We start from the raw sequence: 20,181 nt of genomic DNA, 5'->3' as shown, positions 1-20,181 counted from the left end.
GATTCAATACTTTTGAAACTAGCTAGAGCTAATGGAGTTAAAAATATTAATCTAGGTATAGGGGGAACTGCTTCATGCATTTCTTAATTGTTTTATTACCTCTTCCGTGAAAATAGTTTAAAATAGAATAGATATGTAAATCATTTTATTGAGAAGATTATTAAATTGAAATATGCGTTAGGAAGACGTTTTGTTTATCACGTCATAGATACAATTGAAACGTCAAACGTTCATGCGTAGCGACAGATCAGCCAAAACAAATAAATATGGCTGGCGGCTGCTTTTCTGCGAACTCAAGGTAACAAAATGGAACGTTTAACATTGCAACCGCGCCCAAAAACAGCAGAGAAGGAAACATGCTTGCCGGCAGGTGATGGATTGCCTTTTTGGTCAGAGGTGCCACTGTTTGCAAAATTACCGGTATATCCAAATCCAAAAGGGTCTTACAAATTGTGTACGACTGGCTTATGTGAACCGGTTAGTATATTCTTTTTACTTTTGACATTACTTTCATTTAAACCGTTGTACAACATTCAGGTACCAAATATAAATTCACACAAAATATATTTTGATATATGTTTAGTCGAGTTTTCTTTTACTATATATATATATCATACAGGTATCATGATGTTAACGCTTATTCAATAACCATGTTAAATTTCAGTCATGGAATGGAACCGTTGGCGTAAAGATTGACCATTTGTGCGAATAGGAATGCGAGTTTTTTTTTATTCAAATGGTACATTGTCCGTTGGATACCCCAGCTTGCAAACAGGCGTTTTCGGTATTTTACAACATTATGTTGTAATAAAAAATCTGCAACCATAGTTACGGGAGGATTTTATCAGATCAGATTTTTGTGGACAACACTCAATTTTGAACAAGAAAAAAATCACCAATCCTCCTTTTCTTGTCAAAGTGTCCTTTTCTAACTGATGTCTTTTTGAAATATTTAAGAATTGTAAGGAGATATTATACATTTATTTCCCGTATCGGAGGGAGATATGAAGATTTGTTCACCCAAGAATATTCATATTTCACGAGGGCTCTGCCCAAGGGAAATATGATTTTTCGAGGGTGAGCAAATCTTCATATCTTCCGAGGCAAAGGGAAATGAATGTTTTATTCCACTGCCTATGCTTTGTTTACTATAAATACATTAAATATTATTTTGCATACATTTTTTTTTCTTATCCGCTTGTTTTTGTAAGTCAAACTAAACACGACATTCCCATTGATAAACAGTAAGGATCAAAATTTAATTATAAGTCTTTTTGTTTTATCGTCTGAAATAAATTTGAACATGAGAATGATTTTTGCTATCGCTATTTTAAGAAGAATAAGAAGTTCAAAACGTTATGTACATTAACCGCGCGTAACGTCGCACGAAGTAATCCCGACATTTCAGAGGGGAATATGATCCTCAGAATGGAATATGAAGATTTGTTCAATGACACGTGGGATAGTCTCAACCAATCAAATATTGATTAAACTATCAATATGTTTAAACAGTGGAATAAAATAGTTTATGTCATTTGTTGTGTGTAATCTTGGAGGACAAGATAAATATTTCCATTTTAATGTCTGCAAATTACATGTATATCGAACCCTTTTGAGGTTTAGAACATTCGTTTTCTACATATAGCTGGTAGTTAACATTTAGCTTTGTTTCTATTCGCACTGATTAGGGAGCAACCATTTAACTTCAAGGGGGGGGGGGGGTATGGTTTTTTGTCTGAGTCAGTTTCAATCAAGTTATTTGTTTCAAAATTTAACACTATAAGGTATGGGGAAAACCTGGATTCAGAATATTTTTTTTTGTCATCTGCTTGACCACAAAATTTTTTCTCTCAAATTGAGGATCAGAATATTTAGGAAAAAATCATACCCCCCCCCCCCCCTTTTGAAGTTAAATGGTCGTTCCCTTACAATGAGAAAATTATTTCAAATTTCAGTCAGTCAGAAGACGTATAGGATTTTAGAATTATGCAAAAAGCAAGGTTCTTTTAGAGACCACATGAGGATATCTTTTTTCACAAATAGAGAATTTTTCAAGATCTATGAAATTTCAGCCAGTCAGTATACATTTAACTTCTAAAATTTTTGATTACAAATCAAGTGGGCTGGTGTTCTATTTGAGAATTCTGGTTAAGTTATGACAAAACTGGCGAGACAATAAGACACAACAGTGAAAGTCAAGTATAATTAATTGATTCGCTGAAAACTTAAGGTTCCATGCACCGCCTATGATAGTACATACAAATGTGATGGTTTGCGCGGAGCATTGTTCCATATGGACACATATTCTAGTTTTATCACCTTTTTTTCTACAGAAGCATACAACGGCACAAATAGACTTCGACCTCACTGACCCTTACGGTTATGTTGCATTCAGTCAATATGAACCTTTACACGATCCACATCTACGCAACCATTTCAATATTCCGCAGACGAGGCGACATTTGGTGAGGAATGGATATATACACGACGGAAAAGTGGTGTGTGACCTTAAAGAATTTAACAAATATAGACAATACCTTCGAAAAATTTGTCTTCTTGAATTGGAATACGAGAAACAGAAAAAGGTAATATTACAATTTTTATAAACTACATGTAATATTTGATGAAATTTTATGAAAAGAGATGAATTTTCTTTGACGAATGAATAGATGTTTTATATAACTATATTCTTACAAGATGTGATAACATAGTAGTAGAAATTTGCATTGTTCTTTTAAAGAACATGAAGATGTAAATTGTAGATTTTACCTTCGTAAATTCTGGTTTTTTCAGATACACGTTTAAACAAAACACAGAAAAGGATATATATATAGGCGATAGCAACATTCGCTAAATTGAGTTATGAAACTACGAAATCAAATGCAATACGATCATTTCTAATCTTTACAACAACAAAAAATAATTAAATAATCTATAACTTTTGGGCTAGCAATTTTTAATTTTATGGGTACAATTTTTTAAAAACTCAACGCACAACTATTAAATGCATGAATACAACTGACATTAAATCAGTATTTTTTTTTCAAAATTACGCACAGATGATTTAAAGTTCTCTGCACAAGTTGAAGTTGTTGATAAAACTTCATCATGTTATAAATAATACACAAAAACAAAATGACAACAGAAAGATAATAATTAGATTTATTATACTTCACGTTAAAATGCCATATTTTGATTGACTAATACGAGGGTGTAAATTTACTCTATCACATGGTTGAGCGGGTGACCATTTTTTTGAATGTCACCCTCTCGTCCAGGGATAATTTAAAGGACAATGAATTGAATTTACATCAAGTTATTTAAGACAATGCTTAAGTTCTACGTTTTGGCTCAGATTCTATTATTTGAAATAAAACACCTTGCTTCACTTCTGTTGATTTTTCTAATACCCGTAACGTTGTTATGTACGTGACGCCATAGAAAATACTTTTAAATAAAATTCTGTAAAAGACAATAATGATAGGACATTCAGTATAATAAATTAAAATTCACATTGCTGAGAGGGTGATAGAGCAGATTGGTACACCTCGAAAAAGCATTGTCAACCTTGGCTTCGCCGCGGTTGACAATGTTTTCTCGGGGTAACAATCTGCTCTATCACCCTCTCAGCTATGTCTTATTTATGTAATAATAAATCAGAGACAAACAAAAATTAAAGACTAGGTTTGGGCAGGACGTAGGGTTGTGATCGACTACATTTATGATATTAGTTGAAGAACGCTTTTTTGACTCGCCTACAACGACGTATCGGACGTGAGACTGGGGCGTTCTTTTTCCGTCGTCTGTGGCGATTACAGCCGCGTCAAGAGTTGTTTAAGATTGTTGTCAGGTCATTTAAGGTAACAATTAAGTAAATGGACAAACTCATTGTATATTTAATCATATTTTATATCAATAAAACGGAAATTTCAGTAGCAATAACATCATTTTTAAAGAAAATTCGTAGGACAAATATTTAAAGATTGATTTAGTCGAAGTCAAAAATGCTGAACTTTTTTACGATATCTACGTGTATTCTATACATTTGTGCTTCTATTTTCCTGGCGGATGCTTAATTTGCCTTATCTAAGAAAGTTTCAAAGGGGCATTAACTACGAGATATAAAAAAATAAAATATAATATTTTTTTTTGTTCAATTAATAATGAAATTGGAATAGTGAAATAATAATTCGGGTTGAGCAGTTAGGTTCAATTTTGTCAAATTAAGCTAAGAAACATTGCTGATGAATTATTCACTTACAAGTGAATAATTTGACCTCATTGAATACGTATTCATGTGACCTTCAATTTAACCCCTCCGGTGGAGATGGGTTACGCATGTATTCAGCTATTAAAAGGAAAAGAGTGTTATTTATAACATTGAAAGTAAAACCAGGATGAACCATTTGGTTGACTGGTTCGATCCACAAAAATATTATTCTCATACATTAACCCATTTCTCTGACGTCAGTCTATTGTTCTGGCTGTAGATTATTTTTCAAGAATCCACTGACCATAGTATTAACTTAAGAGAACTTATATTATAACTTTAACCTTTTAACTTACGATCTTTTATCCTCTCAAAAACGAGTGGCATGTGTAGGATTCGAACCCGCGCGTATTTTCTTCGTATCAATACAGTCTTCAGTCTATGCATGATACCACTAGACCACGATGGCTGACATCAAATAATATATAAATAGTACTCTTAAAGCGCTTACTTGTCAATACATGTCATTTAACTGTATTTCTGTCTCATTGATAACTCGCTTTTGTAATCTAATGAAATATATATATCTTGGTTTGTTCATGTTTATTGAATTTGTTTTATTTTGGGTGTTATTTTTTTTTTAAGAAACGGGTTAAAACTACTTCTTTGACAATAAAAACAGAACAAAATCATTGCCATTATATGAAAATGAAATATATGATACTTCTACATGTTCTAGGATTAAAACAATATTTTGGTCCAGAAAAAAAAATTACAATGAAAAAAATTCATTCCGCGTACAAGGTTCGAACTTTGCACTGTTAATATCACCGTTATGACATTCGTTATCAACGACTAGACGATCACGGCTATGAACATCTTGATGGTAAGTTTATGACATCAACATAATTATTCATTGTACATCCGTAGCAAGAGCAATTCTGATGTGGATTCAGAATGCGTACCACATAAAAAACTATTTTACTGACCGGTGAACGATATTACCAAATGTAATAACGCTAAAATAATCTTAACTTAAATGAAACGGAAACAGTTTAAACAAAATTTAAATATAATTGTTCAATTTAAATCGTAAGCACATAATTTTAATACTTTAAACAGCAATATGAATTATGAAATGGCAGATTTATGGCATATACGCTAATAATATTTAATTGACTAGGAACGACATAATGGTGTTACGATTTCAATATACCAAGTCACGTTGCTAAATATTATGTATATAAATTTTGAAGATTCTAAATTTTGGTAATTAAAATTTTTTAACTTTTCAAAACAAGATAAATAAATTCTGTATATCAATATATGTCTTTTTGAATAAATTAAATATACCAAAATCTATTTAATTTAAATAATTTGTAATGATTAAAGATTAAATGAAATATGTATATACAAAAATAAAATCTGGTATTAAAAAGGGGAGCTAACACCCCCTTTAAGTTATATTAAACTTATGTTAACTTGTCAAATGTCTAAATATAGATGCGAACCGTGTGGATATATTCATTTCCAGCTATTATAGAATAAAAAAGACAAAATACCAAACTTTTTTTATGAAATATTGTTGATTCATTGTCAAAACCTAAAACAGACAGTCGTTTTACTAGAAATGGGTTAAGCTAGAGAATTGATAAGAAGTAGTGGATTCGGAAACGATAATCAACTTGCGACTAAAGTCGCTCGTTGATTATCGTTTACGAATCCACTACTTCTTATCAATTCTCTACTACGGAAAAAACGACGATAAACATACTTTTTAGCCTACAATATGAAACCAAACAGACATAGAAAATCCAATTGCACGTGGTCGCTTTACATTTATGTTTATATCGGGTTTTAAGATCATCGGCAGTCTTCGGAGGTCATTTTGGTGGTTAATTAGATGACGTCTATACAAAAATACCCACTAAATGCTGATACATATTATCGAGTCCATGCATTGTTAATTGCTTATTTTCGATTTTTTGTAATTTGGATATACATTTTAGTATGTTTTAAATCAAATATGAGAATTTGAGTCAAATCGGTAAACATGAATTTGACAGCTAATGCCCCTTTAAAGTTATATATATATATTCATTATTTTGTCGATGTTCATGTGCAGTTCCTCATGGTCTAGTTTCATGCAATATTTCAATTTGACTATGAAACTTGCGCATAAGGCAAAAAAAAACCACTAATAGGAAGTCAAAGATATGTGCATTGGCACATCTCATTATGATGAAGATCATTTGTCATGGTCCATTGACTGTAAAACTTTTGCATATTTTACACGTGACAGTTTTATGATTAGGTTAGTTAAAGCTAACCACTGTATATTTGATGTTGTAGTTGTATTAGCATTGACATATCTCATTTCTATAGAGATTATTTGGCCTTGCCCTCTCAGTTCGAGTTCATTTACGTTGAAAATTTTGCCGCGTTAGTGGTAACCACTGCTATTTGAATATCATTATTTGCATCATCGATTACACACAGGCGACAAGTTATTTACGGAAATATTTTTTTCTGTCTATGAAGAAAAAACATAAAAAATGTGGTGCACACTGAATAACCCGTCATTCCTTATAATTTGATTCTAAATTCCATATTTTAGGAATAAATCATGAAAAAACGTTGATGACGTCACGGTCACATTACAAAATTATGTCTATGAGCTGATAGACAAAAAACTTTCAGCCAATCAGAAGACGCGTTACATCCAAAATTAAGTTATTAGTAAATATAGTAATTCATATTTGAATATAACTGCGCGTTGCGCTTCACTTATTTTGTCTACTCCAAATAACAGAGTGTATATGCTTAAACTCTATAGCTGTGTCAGGAGTTACAGATCTTTCTCTTTGGTACTAATCGGTGTGCGATTCATAATAAAAGACCAGAAATGATGAATATTTTTTCATTTTCAATGATGTTATGAAGCTATCCAATCGGATTGATTGTTGTTTCTAAATACGTCCAGTGGCAACTATTGCATGCCCGTCCAGGACGAGAACATATTAATAATCAATACAATAGGTAGGTCTTGTAATATGGATAGACCGTGATGAAGGGTAGATATTTTGAAATGCCACCGGAAAATTACGGTACATAGGGATAGGGTCAGAAAGTTAGCCTTGCATCAGGTCACATACGGACCTCTCACAGAGTTGTTGCCAGGCTTCTTCTTTTACGTGTAGAGAACATGGCATTCTCTTCACACGAGCTGTCCAATCAAAATAAACATGGTAATCCTTGCATTGATTTTTTATATACCACTTGTTCAATTATACTACAAGCAAATGATGGCATGACTTTCTTTTGTGTTTCTTTCTTTTCATCTGTCTGCAAGTGAATAGATAACAAGTCAGGTATAGACGAGATGTGATCGCATTATTAGTAATTTGTGTATTGTCTTCTGAAAAAGCAAATGTTTTGCTAATACTAAAAAGAAAATTGAGAAAATTAGCGATTGATAACGATTTTAAAAAGAAATGGGTGGACGGAACTTGATTAAAAATCAGTTTGTTAGATACAAGAATGACAATGTATATAAATGATATGAATTTTGATATTTCCCAAGCAATGTATGGCGGATTCAAGAAGAAGTGATTCGAACGATCTTCAAGAGAGCTATACAAAGAAAAGATTAGAGATGGTGCAAAAACGCATGGAAGAATTAAACAAATTGCGACGTCAAAAGTAAGTATATTGCTATTATATTATAAATAAGTCTAAATTGAAAACAACGTTCAAACCTGTTATATTATATTTACAACTTATATATATATTATGGTTGCCAAAGGAACAGTTCTTTCCTCAAGTCATCGTTCAAGTCTCCAAACTTGATATGTTTTTTTAATGGTGACCTATAATAGTTGTTTGCAACAAATATACAATAAAAAGAATGTATTATCGTTTTATCAAAGTACTAATCGTACGTTAAATTTTTTCGAGAAAGTCTCCTGAGGACGTTGCTAAACGTTTATCATCGACTCCAACTTGAGTACAAATGTAGGAAAAACATTCTATTTTATGATGATGTATCATTTCTAATGTAGATTTCTATATGGGTTAAATATCTGTAGCGAAAGTTAATTGAAATAGCTAACGGAACTCTTGGCCCAATGTTTAACGATCAGTTTCCCGTTGATATAAAACATATCAAGATCATGCCTTGACATTCAAACTATTTGTGGGAATTCGTTCCTATTATCAATCAAGGGCATAACTGTGGAACGACAAATATAAAATATTAAGTGCATGTATGCAAAATTAGAATTCGACCTATGTATAGTTGTCTCCGACAATATTATGAATATATCCAGATAATGGTCAAACTATTAAACGGAAACCAATTTTATAACAGACTTTCGTTCGAACGCTCAGGGCCAAACTTTGTCCGACTGTTAAAACATAAGGATTGTGTGTTTGGTCAAGCTACTGGTGAATCGGACTTTTTGCTGTTAGTCTAAAAAGGAACAACACCGAGAGCTGATATTGCTTTACTAATCTAATAATGACCGTCTCATATGGCTTCCATCAATATGTTCAATTATGCGTCAAGACATTAGCAATGATAGGGGATGAAAAAAATATCAAATTTCATAAAATGACATCTTACTCCTTCATTCTTATGTCGCTACACATCAAATCCAATCAACTTGTTGCTTTAACAAAAAACAAAAAACAAAAACAAAAGAAAACTTTCGTTGTCGTTGTCATTGTAAGTGGTCAAAGGTCAAGCACACATTGTGTCAGCCAGTTACCGAAGTCAATCAAAGTACTGAAGTACTGAACATCGGATGACTGTAAGTTCTTGTGGATGGTCACAAGCACTTGTCTCAGAAAAAAAAAATTACATCTCTATACCTGAAAGTGAGGTTAATGTACAGGTAATTTTTTTTCTTAGACAAGTTCGTGCGTGGATGACAAATAAATGACAGGGAATTCAACCTCACCGTAATAAATATGATATTGAAGTGATACAAATCAGTATACTCTGGTTTGTTGTTATATATTATATCAATATTTGTATATTACAGTTACATGTCTATATAATTTTTATCCATTTGTATATCATTCTATTCTACTATATCAATAATAGTGCAGTGCAAGTGCATGGTGGACACTCTTCTGTAATAATTCGATTTTTCTAATAGATTGGATTTCAGTAGGCATTCATATTTTTCCGCCAAACTTTCAATCTCCCATGCAGAGTTATCGGTCCTTGAGAGAGAGCGAGGACCGATAACTCTGCATGGGAGATTGCAAACGTTCTTGAGATATTCTTCCGCATGCGTTAACACACATTTTTTGTACGTGTGCATAGATATTAAAGATTTTTTACTTATATATATATTTTTAACGACAAAGCATTTTCATATTATTAATTTATGTTAAGAGTATCCATTGAAAAAATGAATTTATAACAAGCGATAAGGAATGTTATTTTGCACTCGATAATGTCCGCGTATTTATCATGTTTATAGATCGGTTACAATCCCAACACGAAAGTTACGTAATGGAAATCTAGGCGACAGCAATACACCGGAATGCCCTCAGTCATCCGATGTAAAAATCAGATTAAGATTAATGTTCAAAGTATGAAACTCCTTTTAGAAAAGTTCATATTTTTGCAAGTAATGTCACCTATATCATAATTTTCATGTTTAAATGAAGGATTTCGTATGATGATACATCTATAATTAGGAAAGGCTATTCAGGCAATGGATATTGCTGAATATTGTGAGGGACTGCTCCGCTTTGCAGTGCCCTAACTTACTTAGTATACGCTGAATCCACCTTATTCTTATCATTTGTTTTACGATATAGATATAAAAGAGAGTGTCAAAGTAAAACAGCGAGACAAAGGAAAAGGCTGGATGAACTAGACGGGGAAAAGTCAATAAGAGACGCTAGAAATAAACAGCGCGAGAGGAAAAGGAAACACACACTTCAACAACACAAGGAGATGGTTTGTCATCAAATAAAGTCATATATCATTAGGGAATGTCGCAAAGTAGATATATATAGATTAATCTTCCAAGGATGTAGTCATATTGAGATGTGATATGAAGTACTATCATTAAAAGTACACACGCACGCACACACCATCGCCACTAACAAAACACATACACACACACCGGCGCTACCAACACACATAACACACATGCCAAGATACTCAACAGACGAGACGATTACCATTATGAACTACTACAATGAATACTTTTTTTTCAAAAGTGTATGACTATAAGACAGTACAATCAAAACATGACGAAGATAGCATGCAGAGTTAAGTAGAACAAAGTGCTGCAACCAGCGATAAAGGATCACAAATCTCTACCATTATATCGGGTTACTGAAAGGTGTTTTGTTGGCAATTAATCCTTCAACAGTAAGACACCTGTGTCCGAGACCACTCTCAGATGAACCCTGTGTTACAAACTGTTCTTTTTATACAATGTAATGATTTTCTCTCTTTTTATACAATGTTATAATGTTCTTTCCTTGTTTACTCTCTTTCTCTCTTTGTACAATGTAATAAGCTCATATCCCCTTTTAATACATAATAATGATCTTTTCTTTTTTTATACTATGTAATAATTTTCTTTCTTTTGTTTACAATGTAACGACTCTCTCTCTCTCTCTCTCTCTCTCTCTCTCTCTCTCTCTCTCTCTCTCTCTCTCTCTCTCTCTCTCTCTCTCTCTCTCTCTCTCATGAAATAAGCTCATACCCCCTTTTTATACATAATAATGATCTTTTCTCTTTTATACAATGGCATAAATGTTCCCCCTTTTTATACAATGTAATTATATTATCTCTTTTTTATACAATGTAAGGATTTTCTCTCTTTTTATACGATGTACTTATTGTCTCTCTCTCATAGATTGAAAAAAGAAACAAACTGTTGATGAGACGCTGGAAAACGCAGGAGCGAGAGCGTCAGCAACGACTTCAAAACGCCAAACACAAACAACTGATGGAACAGAGGCAAAAGGTAGTTTACTCCAAAAATAAAGTGTCTCTACCCTGTATACTACACTTTCATGCAATCTTATTAAAAAGAAGTGTTCTTATTGAATTTGAAATTTTTATGAATATTGGTGTTTCATGTATCATATCTCCCTTTTCAGTAATAAAACTTACAATATACAGAAATTAGATATGCATACTATGGAATGATTTAAACCGTCACTTTTGCATGTCACTGTCCCAGATCAGGAAGTCATAAATCATATCTTAATGGTTTTCGTTATTTGGAGAATTGGATGTTAATGGCAGAGATTGGGGTCGATTTAGAGCTTGACATATTATATGGACACCTATCTGCTGTTGCTGACGGCATGCTGCCCTCTATATGTCTTTGAGTTATTGCTGTCTAATTGACGTTTACTCCACATCTCCTTTTATTCATGTAAAATGGAACATAGCCCTATGTATATTCGATTACGATTTTCACACATAGACATGGCATTTGTCAGCCACCATTTAATTGCAGGTCTTTTAAAAAAATATGGAATTAGATTGTACTTACAGACACATTCTTTTAGAAACTGAAATAATTATGAAATAAATGCACAGTTGAAAGAATATTTCTCCTGAATCAAAAGCACACTTTTACAATATTTTCTTGGTTAGATACAAGATTCATGGGAGTCGAGAAAGAGAAGTCAGGAAGAGAAACTATCTAGAGATGCCGAGGCATTAGTTCGCATTCAGGAACATAAAGACAAAAGTATTGCTGAAAGGGAAAGGCGCACGACTGTCCAAAGACAAAAGCTTCAGGGTCTGTATATGAAGTACATATGTCTTTAGCACGACCATGCTCATTTTTATTTTGTGAAGTTAAAATTTCTATTTGGTAATAAGCATATTATTTAAAAAATTGAATCTATACTGAAATCCAGTTGTATATTTTACTTCATTGATATTTTCTCCTCTTGTGTTGTTTGAAAGGGAAGAAATTATGAACAGATATATCATGTTAAGGAGGGGTATTTGCGAAAAATACCAGTCGAGAGAATGTTAAATTTCGCGAGCCGTAAGGCGAGGAAAATTCATTCTCAAGACTGGTATTTTTCGCAAATACCCCTCAAGAACATGCTATATCTGTTTAATTACACCGAATGTTAACGTTCAAAAACGCATTGATGATCGTGACGTTACAAGCGTCCAGTCGGATAGAGTATTTTTTGGCAAATACCACGGCAGAGAGGGTAAAAAAGGCATATCCTTTTTGTATATATCCCGGCGGCGTTAAGAAATGAACGATATTCATTTGATAACAGTAAATTGGTGAAAAATACACTGGCTATCAACCAATCAAAACCCAGGATTCTTACATAAGGTGTAATTATGTTTATTGAACTATGTTAATATGTCTTTTGATTGAGTTAATATGTCTTTTGATTGAGTTAATTTCAATTGATATTTTACAGTGTATCTTTCTATGTTGTGATGTTACACTATTGCTTCAGATAATGGTGAAGGTTTGGTACCATTAAAACGTTTAAACCCGCTGCAATTGTTTGCACCTGTCCTAAGTCAGGAATCTAATGTTCAGTAGTTGTCGCTTGTTGATGTTGTTCATAAGTGTTTCTCGTTTTTTATATAGATTAGACCGTTGGTTTTCCCGTTTGAATGGTTTTACACTAGTAATTTTTGGGGCCCTTTGTAGCTTGCTGTTCGGTGTGATCCAAGGCTCCGTGTTGAAGATCGTACTTTGACCTATATTGGTTTACTTTTTTTAAATTTTGACTTGGATGGAGAGTTGTCTCATTGGCACTCATACCACATCTTCTTATATCTACAAACAGAGTTTTAACAATTGGTCCGAATGATTAGCAATCATCATCAAAATAAGTCAAACTTCAAAATATTAAAACCTTGAAACATCGAACATCTAGAAAACACGCTGACGACATTTTTTGCAACGATTATATTTTACAGATAGTTTAGAGAAAATCAGACAGAAAATGAAACAGGAACAAGAGGCCATTGAAAGAAAACACGCACGGCGTCTTGCAGAAAGATTAGCTCTCGCAGATATCAAAAATATGGCACGGCGTAATGGTTAGTCTTTCATCTCTAAAATTATCTACTGGTAAAAGACTATGGGTAATTTCATTATTTGCATCCAAAAAGGAAAACGACGATGCGTCATTGGTTGAACATCCTTAACATGGTAAATCGATGTCAAAGGGCAGTCCATCTCCAATAGACTTCCATTTCTCACTAAATAATTTTAAATGTCACATTTTCTAAGTTTTTTCAACTGGAATTAAGATCACCATCTGTTTTAGTCGTTCATTCATGGACAATTTCTTGTTCCGTTTGGTTTCTCTAACTCGTTGGAAATTAAAAGTTGGGTGTTAGATTCAAAAGTTCGTGTGTCACTTTGCACCATAAAATAGAGTTTAGAACGTAAAAGCTATTCTACTTTTTTTTTGTCAATCCAACTTTTCAACTACAGTTATTTCGATTTGACCTTGCACTTCACATGTTGAACATGGGTCAAATTTAGTTTTGACCGACCGGTGAACTGCTTAGCAACAATATACGTTAGTATTCCGAAAGATCATTTGTGCTTGCTGCACTTTGTTTGGATATTTGTGATATAAATTTTAAGGAAATCACTATCTCTGACTGTAATTCAATATCGGAATTTTGATATAAACAAAATGAGTCAAAACCTAGCCTTCATGATTTCTATACCGTAATTGTTGGTGAAAGATAATGCATACAAGTTCTTTTATAACAAGAGTACTTGTTTCATGATTTCAGCGAAGAGACGAAGTCGAAAACCACAGTTCCTCAGCATGTGGGGTATTGTATCAAGTCTTAGAAGAATGGAATTATCTAACTTGAAAGGTAAGGACAGTAAAGATGAAACTGATAACAGAGAAATGTAAAAAAATAAAAACTTTAGAGACAAGTTCTTTTTTTACTTTCTGTGCCTATCGAAAGTTAGTGATTTACTTTAATCAAACAACGTAATGTGAACAAAAGTTGAATGCTAAACATCAAGTTCAAATCCGCTACATTTCGTGCGTGCACATGTTTTCATTTGAACATACAGATTATGGCGATGTTTGTAGGGTTGTCTCGGTATCGTTTCGTTTTGTAAATTTTAAACATTTCAGAAACGTAATGTTAATGTCCTAAGCTTCCCACCAATGACTAACTAATGACATACGCTCACATGTTAAAACTTTTTTTTTCAGAGAAGAGATCAGAAAGATTTTTACTAATGCTGACTGATGCATACGATGAAATATCAATTTTCATTGATGAGACAACATCTGGAGACGAGGTATGTTGTGTATGTTGTTAACAAACAATTTACTATGTAATCAGGGGGCGTGATCAATATACCGTTATTTATACACCAGACCTAACTGGTTACCGGAACTTTTGATACACCAAACCAGGTACTTTATATCTGAGAAACAGACAATATGTGCCCTCAATTTTAGAATTCCTTCATACATTTTTGTATTATTCAAAATTATCAGTCAATATGTTTTCTACAAGGATCACCAGTCCTTTCATTTGATACCTCAATAACTAAAATATATTCTTCATAGTTTTTTATATTTACACCTATGACTAGGAACTATTTTTTTTTAAATGTACTACTTTACAGTATGTTCTATTTTGACCGGGCCCGAATTGGTGGTAATATATCATACAAAGTCTATCCGAATCATTTGCCTGATCTGGAAAGTATTCCGCTCAAACTAGTGCTAGGGGCCGACTTAAACGTGCAGTGAGGTGAGAGTTTTTTTTTCATCCTTGCTGAAGGCCTCATTGTGACTGAGATTAAGAACAGCAATAAAAGCGCTGTTCCTTTGTTTTTTATGGTTTTTTTTTGCTGTGGATGTACCGATTTTGCATGGATACCTCATATCCTTTGTTTTCTTTTATACTGAGTATTTATCAAAATGTCAGTATATTTTTTTTAAATAAATATATCGTTGTTCTTATATAAAGATATGTATTTCTGACTGAAAAAAAATTAAATGCAACTAGCAAAGCCCTTAAATCAAGGGCCTAAAAATTCTAACGTGGTACTGTTTTGAAGCACTGATGTCAAATAATGTATGAAACTCTCTCCGGTTAGGGCCATCATATGTCCTTTCTGTACCGATATGGTATTGTGACGTCCATTGTGATTGTAGTATATTCGAGAAAAATCATTGTCATAAAATATAAAATGTTTCTGTACAAGGCTTAGAAACAGTTTGTATACAAGGCTGTGCCAAGCATTTCTTTCTTGTTTCGAGCCGAATACAAACAAAATGTTTGTTTTGAGACAATAAATGGTTGTTCTCTTTATATTGCAACTGTTGAAGTTGTTCCAAATATATATTTTGGATAAAATCGACAAATTAGAATTTGAAGCGGGCGACGTCAAAATTCCGCGAACCTGTATTCTTTCATGCCGTCATAGTTAGAACTCTATGGAAACACATTATCAACGTCACAAACAATGTTTTATTTTTGCCCGTCTCTGTAAGGACTTTTTTGAATGAACGTAATCTGTCTATGCATAAATAACTGGAAAATTACCAAGTATAGAATTTCGTTTCTACAAATTACTTAAATTTTTAAATAAACTATTTCATAGAAAGAAATATTTGGTCAGGAAATTCGGCCATAGATGTAGAATTCGTGCTGCAAATGGGATATCACATCTTAATTTTTACGTTGATGTTGTTTATAGAGCCCGTAAATATAGATATGATCCATTTAAACTCATTGATTCTTTTTAAAAAAATCATTCTCAAAGGTTATCAAATTTTACACCTTAGTGTGATCTTACTTATCGGTACTTAAATTGATACTTTAATAATAGGGTTTGGAGGTTCACTGACCATGGATATGTGATAGTGTGAATGGGGCACGTTGATCAATGGTAATATATTCTTGTTTTTTTTAAAGTTTGAAGACACTTCCGCCAACGAGGAAGAACTGTTCCAGCTAAAGGCAAGAGAAATTGTAATGGATGTATACAATACTGTTAAACAAGTAAGATGCATATTTACTCGAAAATTATGGGGGAAAACCACATTGATAACCGAACAGTGTAGTATATTTCACGAATTCAAATTTCACATAATATACCTCTAATATTAGTTACCAAAACCAAGTAGTGATGTTGGTGTCCAATACGAATGTCTGTCCACCGATGACTTTTGGATTTCGGCCTTGAAAACAGATGAGGAGCGAAGAAATGATCAAAAGAGTAGACACACAGTTTGGTTATTACTGTCGTTATTTCCTAACCTTTTTTGAAAAAAAATGATACAGTACAGTGTAAAAGAAGTTGTCGTACTGTGCTTATTCAGCTGACCTGTTTTAAGCTTACTTAAGATAAACAACACAAAACAAGACAAAAGAGGCGGCCATTAAATAGTAAACCTGATTCTGCATTCATTATAGAAATAAACAAAATGAGGCTAAATAAAGAGACCAACAACTCTTTAAATGTAAATTCTAATCTTTGTAACATTGATATTTTGCCATATATCGCTTTCAGATATTTCTGTACATTAACACACACAACAAAAAAAGAATGGCTTCTACGGTAGATCTAATTGACAACTGCAGTGCCATGTTTCTCAGTTTAATGAAAACACTGACTACTTATGAAATTACAAATTTGCTCATTTGGAGTGTATAGACTCTTACCACAGACTGTGGAGTGAATACAATTCAGAAAAGACACAATGAAACTTGATGTATACCCCACTATGTTAAATAATCGATTTGAATCATATTGGTCAGGCTAAAACTAGAAGTAATTAGTTTTTAAGCTTGTTCGGACCGGAGGTGACATCTAAATCACACAGGTAACACATGGTAGCAAGTATGAATTTTTTAAGGTATCATCCATTTATTTGCCTTATCTCAAGGAAACATTGTATAAATAGTACATAGCTGAGAGGGTGATAGAGCAGATTGTTATCCCGAAGAAACTTCGCCTCGGTTGACAATATTTTTTCGAGGGGTAAAATCTGCTTTATCACCCTATCAGCTATGTGTTATTCAATTAATTATACTGAATGTTCTGTATTACTGTCTGTTAAGGGCATACGATACAGTTACAGGGGAGGTAATGACGTTGCTAACGTAAATTGTTATTTTCGCGACGTCAAACTGTGACTCATCGGGAAAAGGTGCAGTTTTCGACTGGTTTTTATCATTCAAACTGATTTAACTTGAAAACAAGTTCATGGACCCCGCTTTTTTAATATGACATTTGGTTGCATTACGTATGAAGATTATGTGTACCAATTTTCATGAAAAAGTCAATAGTGCGATTTTTTTAAATTTGATAAATAAACAGCATAAAATAACGTTTTTTTGCTACATTCATGAACATTTGATAAATATGAGTTATTTGTAAAAACAAAATGTACAAATTTATAGAACATTTATATAAAACAGAAATTACAAATAATTTAACAAAAAACAGCTTGTGTTTATCTTTTAAAACAAAATAGTTATGTATTTCTGTCGGAAGAAAAAATACGTCCACAAATCCGAATTTCGAGGAAATATCTGAAATTTCAACCTCAATTTACTCAAAAAGTAGCACATGATGGTATATTTTTTATTACATATTTGATTTAATCAGGTAAAAAATAGCCTATATGCAAATTTTCATCAACATTTCATTATGGGATCAAAACTGTATCGTATGCCCTTAAATTTCAAATTCAAAGTAAGAAACAGTGACGTCATGTACACAACAACCATCCGTATTTAATAAATGCTTCTCCGTAAAGGTAATAGAGTACTTAGCCATGGGATAGAGTAAATTATCTCCTTCGTATTAGCCAATCAAATCTAGCATTTTAACATGAAGGAGAATAAGATTATTTATTCAACCAAGAACATTTTTATTTCCCAATGAACGTTGTTAAACAGTACCGATCCAATGTTGATTATTTATTCTATAACAATTTGTTTTTCTGTTTTGTTCTTTAATACGTCTGAAATAATTTTGAACACGATTCATAATGACTGTACCATCGCTATTTGAAGAAAAAAAAACGCTAAAAACGTTATGCACATTATCTGCGCGTAACGATGCACCAGCTAGTCCTGATATTCAGAGTGGATTATAAAGTTAGTGTTCAATTTCACGTGGTCTAGTCTGAACCAATTAAATGTTGTATTTGCTATCAATAATTACTTACAGTGGAATAATAGGTTTTTGTCGAAATTTATTCCGAAGGCATGTGCTGTGTTTACGGGGACCATATCATTGTTTTTATATACCGTATGTTTTAAATAATAACTAGTATTCTAGTTTAGTATTGTTCCTCTCAAAAATCAGAATATTTTGTATTTCAGGAATACTACAGTGAAATGTTACCACTTCCAGATGACGAAGATTACGATGGTAGTGAAGGTATGTTTAATCTAAGAATTACATTGTAAGATTGATACTGTTAAAACTCAACTCAAAGTAAAATAAAATCAAACTAATTCCATCTGGATCTAATATACATGCATGTATACTAGTATACGAACAAACTTTACGTATCCTCAATTTTTTAATACGTCATAATTGTGTTATTGTGCTATGGACATTTTTGTATTCTTGTCTTTCATTTTTGCTTAATATATATGTACTTGGTCTATAGAGTGTCTATATGCCATTTTGTTTTTCTTTGTTGAAATAGTTATTTGTTTTTATAGTGATTTAGATATTAATACAATGTTGACGGGTGTACCCCAAGTTTTGACATTTTTACCTATCATGTCCGTTTGTTTTGCTCACACATTGTTGTCAATATAATGAATTTCTATGCGACTGTCATAAAAGTAAGAGGTTGTGCTAGCTAATAAAATCAGGGTTAATCCACCATTTTCTACTCAAGGAAATGCCTGTACCAAGTCAGGAATTTGACAGTTGTTTTCCGTTTGTTTGATATGTTTGAGCTTTTGATTTTGCCATTTGATAAAGGACTTTCCATTTTGAAATTTCCTTAGAGTTCGGTATTTTTGTTGTTTTACTTTTTATCTGCATATATACCACTAGACTGTTTTCATTGAATATTCAGAAAATTTAGTAACAAATTGGAATTATTTTATATCTTTAATAGGATAAAGAACCTTACTTCCCAACTTCAAGATTAAGTTTTACTTCATCTTGGCTGAAGGTTTCAACCTCATATTATAAAGTATTAATGCACAAAAAAAAACAACATGTATTGATAATTTTGTATGACCATGAAAAAACCTCGAATACTAGTATTCAAGAAATCTGTAAGAAAATATTAAATGTTTCCTTGGACGATCATGGATATTTGCAAGTTTAAGAAAAAACAATATGTGTTTACCACATATTTATAGTGGTAATTGTATTTATCTTACAGCTATAAAAGTGTAAAACCAAACTATTTTAGGCAAAAGTACATGTGTTGTATGCCACCGAATTTCTTTTCAAGAAAAAGGATTCAATGTTATAAACTGTTCTCTCCTCTCTGTGATCCAAAAGGTAGTCACAATTAAATATTTCCGATACTGTTCTATTATTAGTTCATTCATGATCATCATACTTCAGGAAAATGAATTAAAAAATGATGTGTTGATTTTTTTCTCCCTTCAGTGGATGGGTATGTTATTAAGGACATACGATATTGAAACAGATACAAGTAATAACGCATTTTAACTGAAAATTTATGCTCTGGACGTTGTTTGATAATTAGCATAACTTCTGAGAAAAATACACTGAAGTCATCCCATTGATTGCACAGGAAAATGGGAATTTTGTGTATGGAAGTAAATGAAATGTACTGATTAGCATGAAACTTGTACCAAATGAAAAACGGGTTACTTTTCTATCATCAATAAGTTCCAGCATTGGAACAAAGGATTTTACTAACAAAAAAAGAAAAAAATCCCTTTTGTATAATCTCACCGCGATGAGGGGTATATAGTGATGCACATA

At 32.6% G+C, this 20,181-nt stretch overlaps 1 protein-coding gene across 1 annotated transcript; it reads left to right on the top strand.

The window, feature by feature from the left end:
* The first annotated feature begins 264 nt into the window (after positions 1-264).
* On the top strand, positions 265-19,620 carry LOC127706720 (reticulocyte-binding protein homolog 2a-like). The gene is made up of 12 exons (XM_052211378.1): positions 265-477; positions 2,334-2,585; positions 7,794-7,912; positions 10,046-10,187; positions 11,101-11,211; positions 11,853-12,000; positions 13,164-13,286; positions 13,998-14,084; positions 14,438-14,526; positions 16,158-16,244; positions 18,579-18,636; positions 19,607-19,620. The coding sequence occupies exons 1-12, from the start codon at positions 307-309 to the stop codon at positions 19,618-19,620; spliced, it is 1,401 nt and encodes a 466-aa protein (XP_052067338.1). The 5' UTR covers positions 265-306.
* Positions 19,621-20,181: the final 561 nt, after the last annotated feature.

This window comes from Mytilus californianus, unplaced genomic scaffold (assembly GCF_021869535.1).
Source record: "Mytilus californianus isolate M0D057914Y unplaced genomic scaffold, xbMytCali1.0.p SCAF_6, whole genome shotgun sequence".
Classification (NCBI taxonomy): domain Eukaryota; kingdom Metazoa; phylum Mollusca; class Bivalvia; order Mytilida; family Mytilidae; genus Mytilus; species Mytilus californianus.
This window is presented reverse-complemented; position numbering and strand designations above follow the sequence as displayed.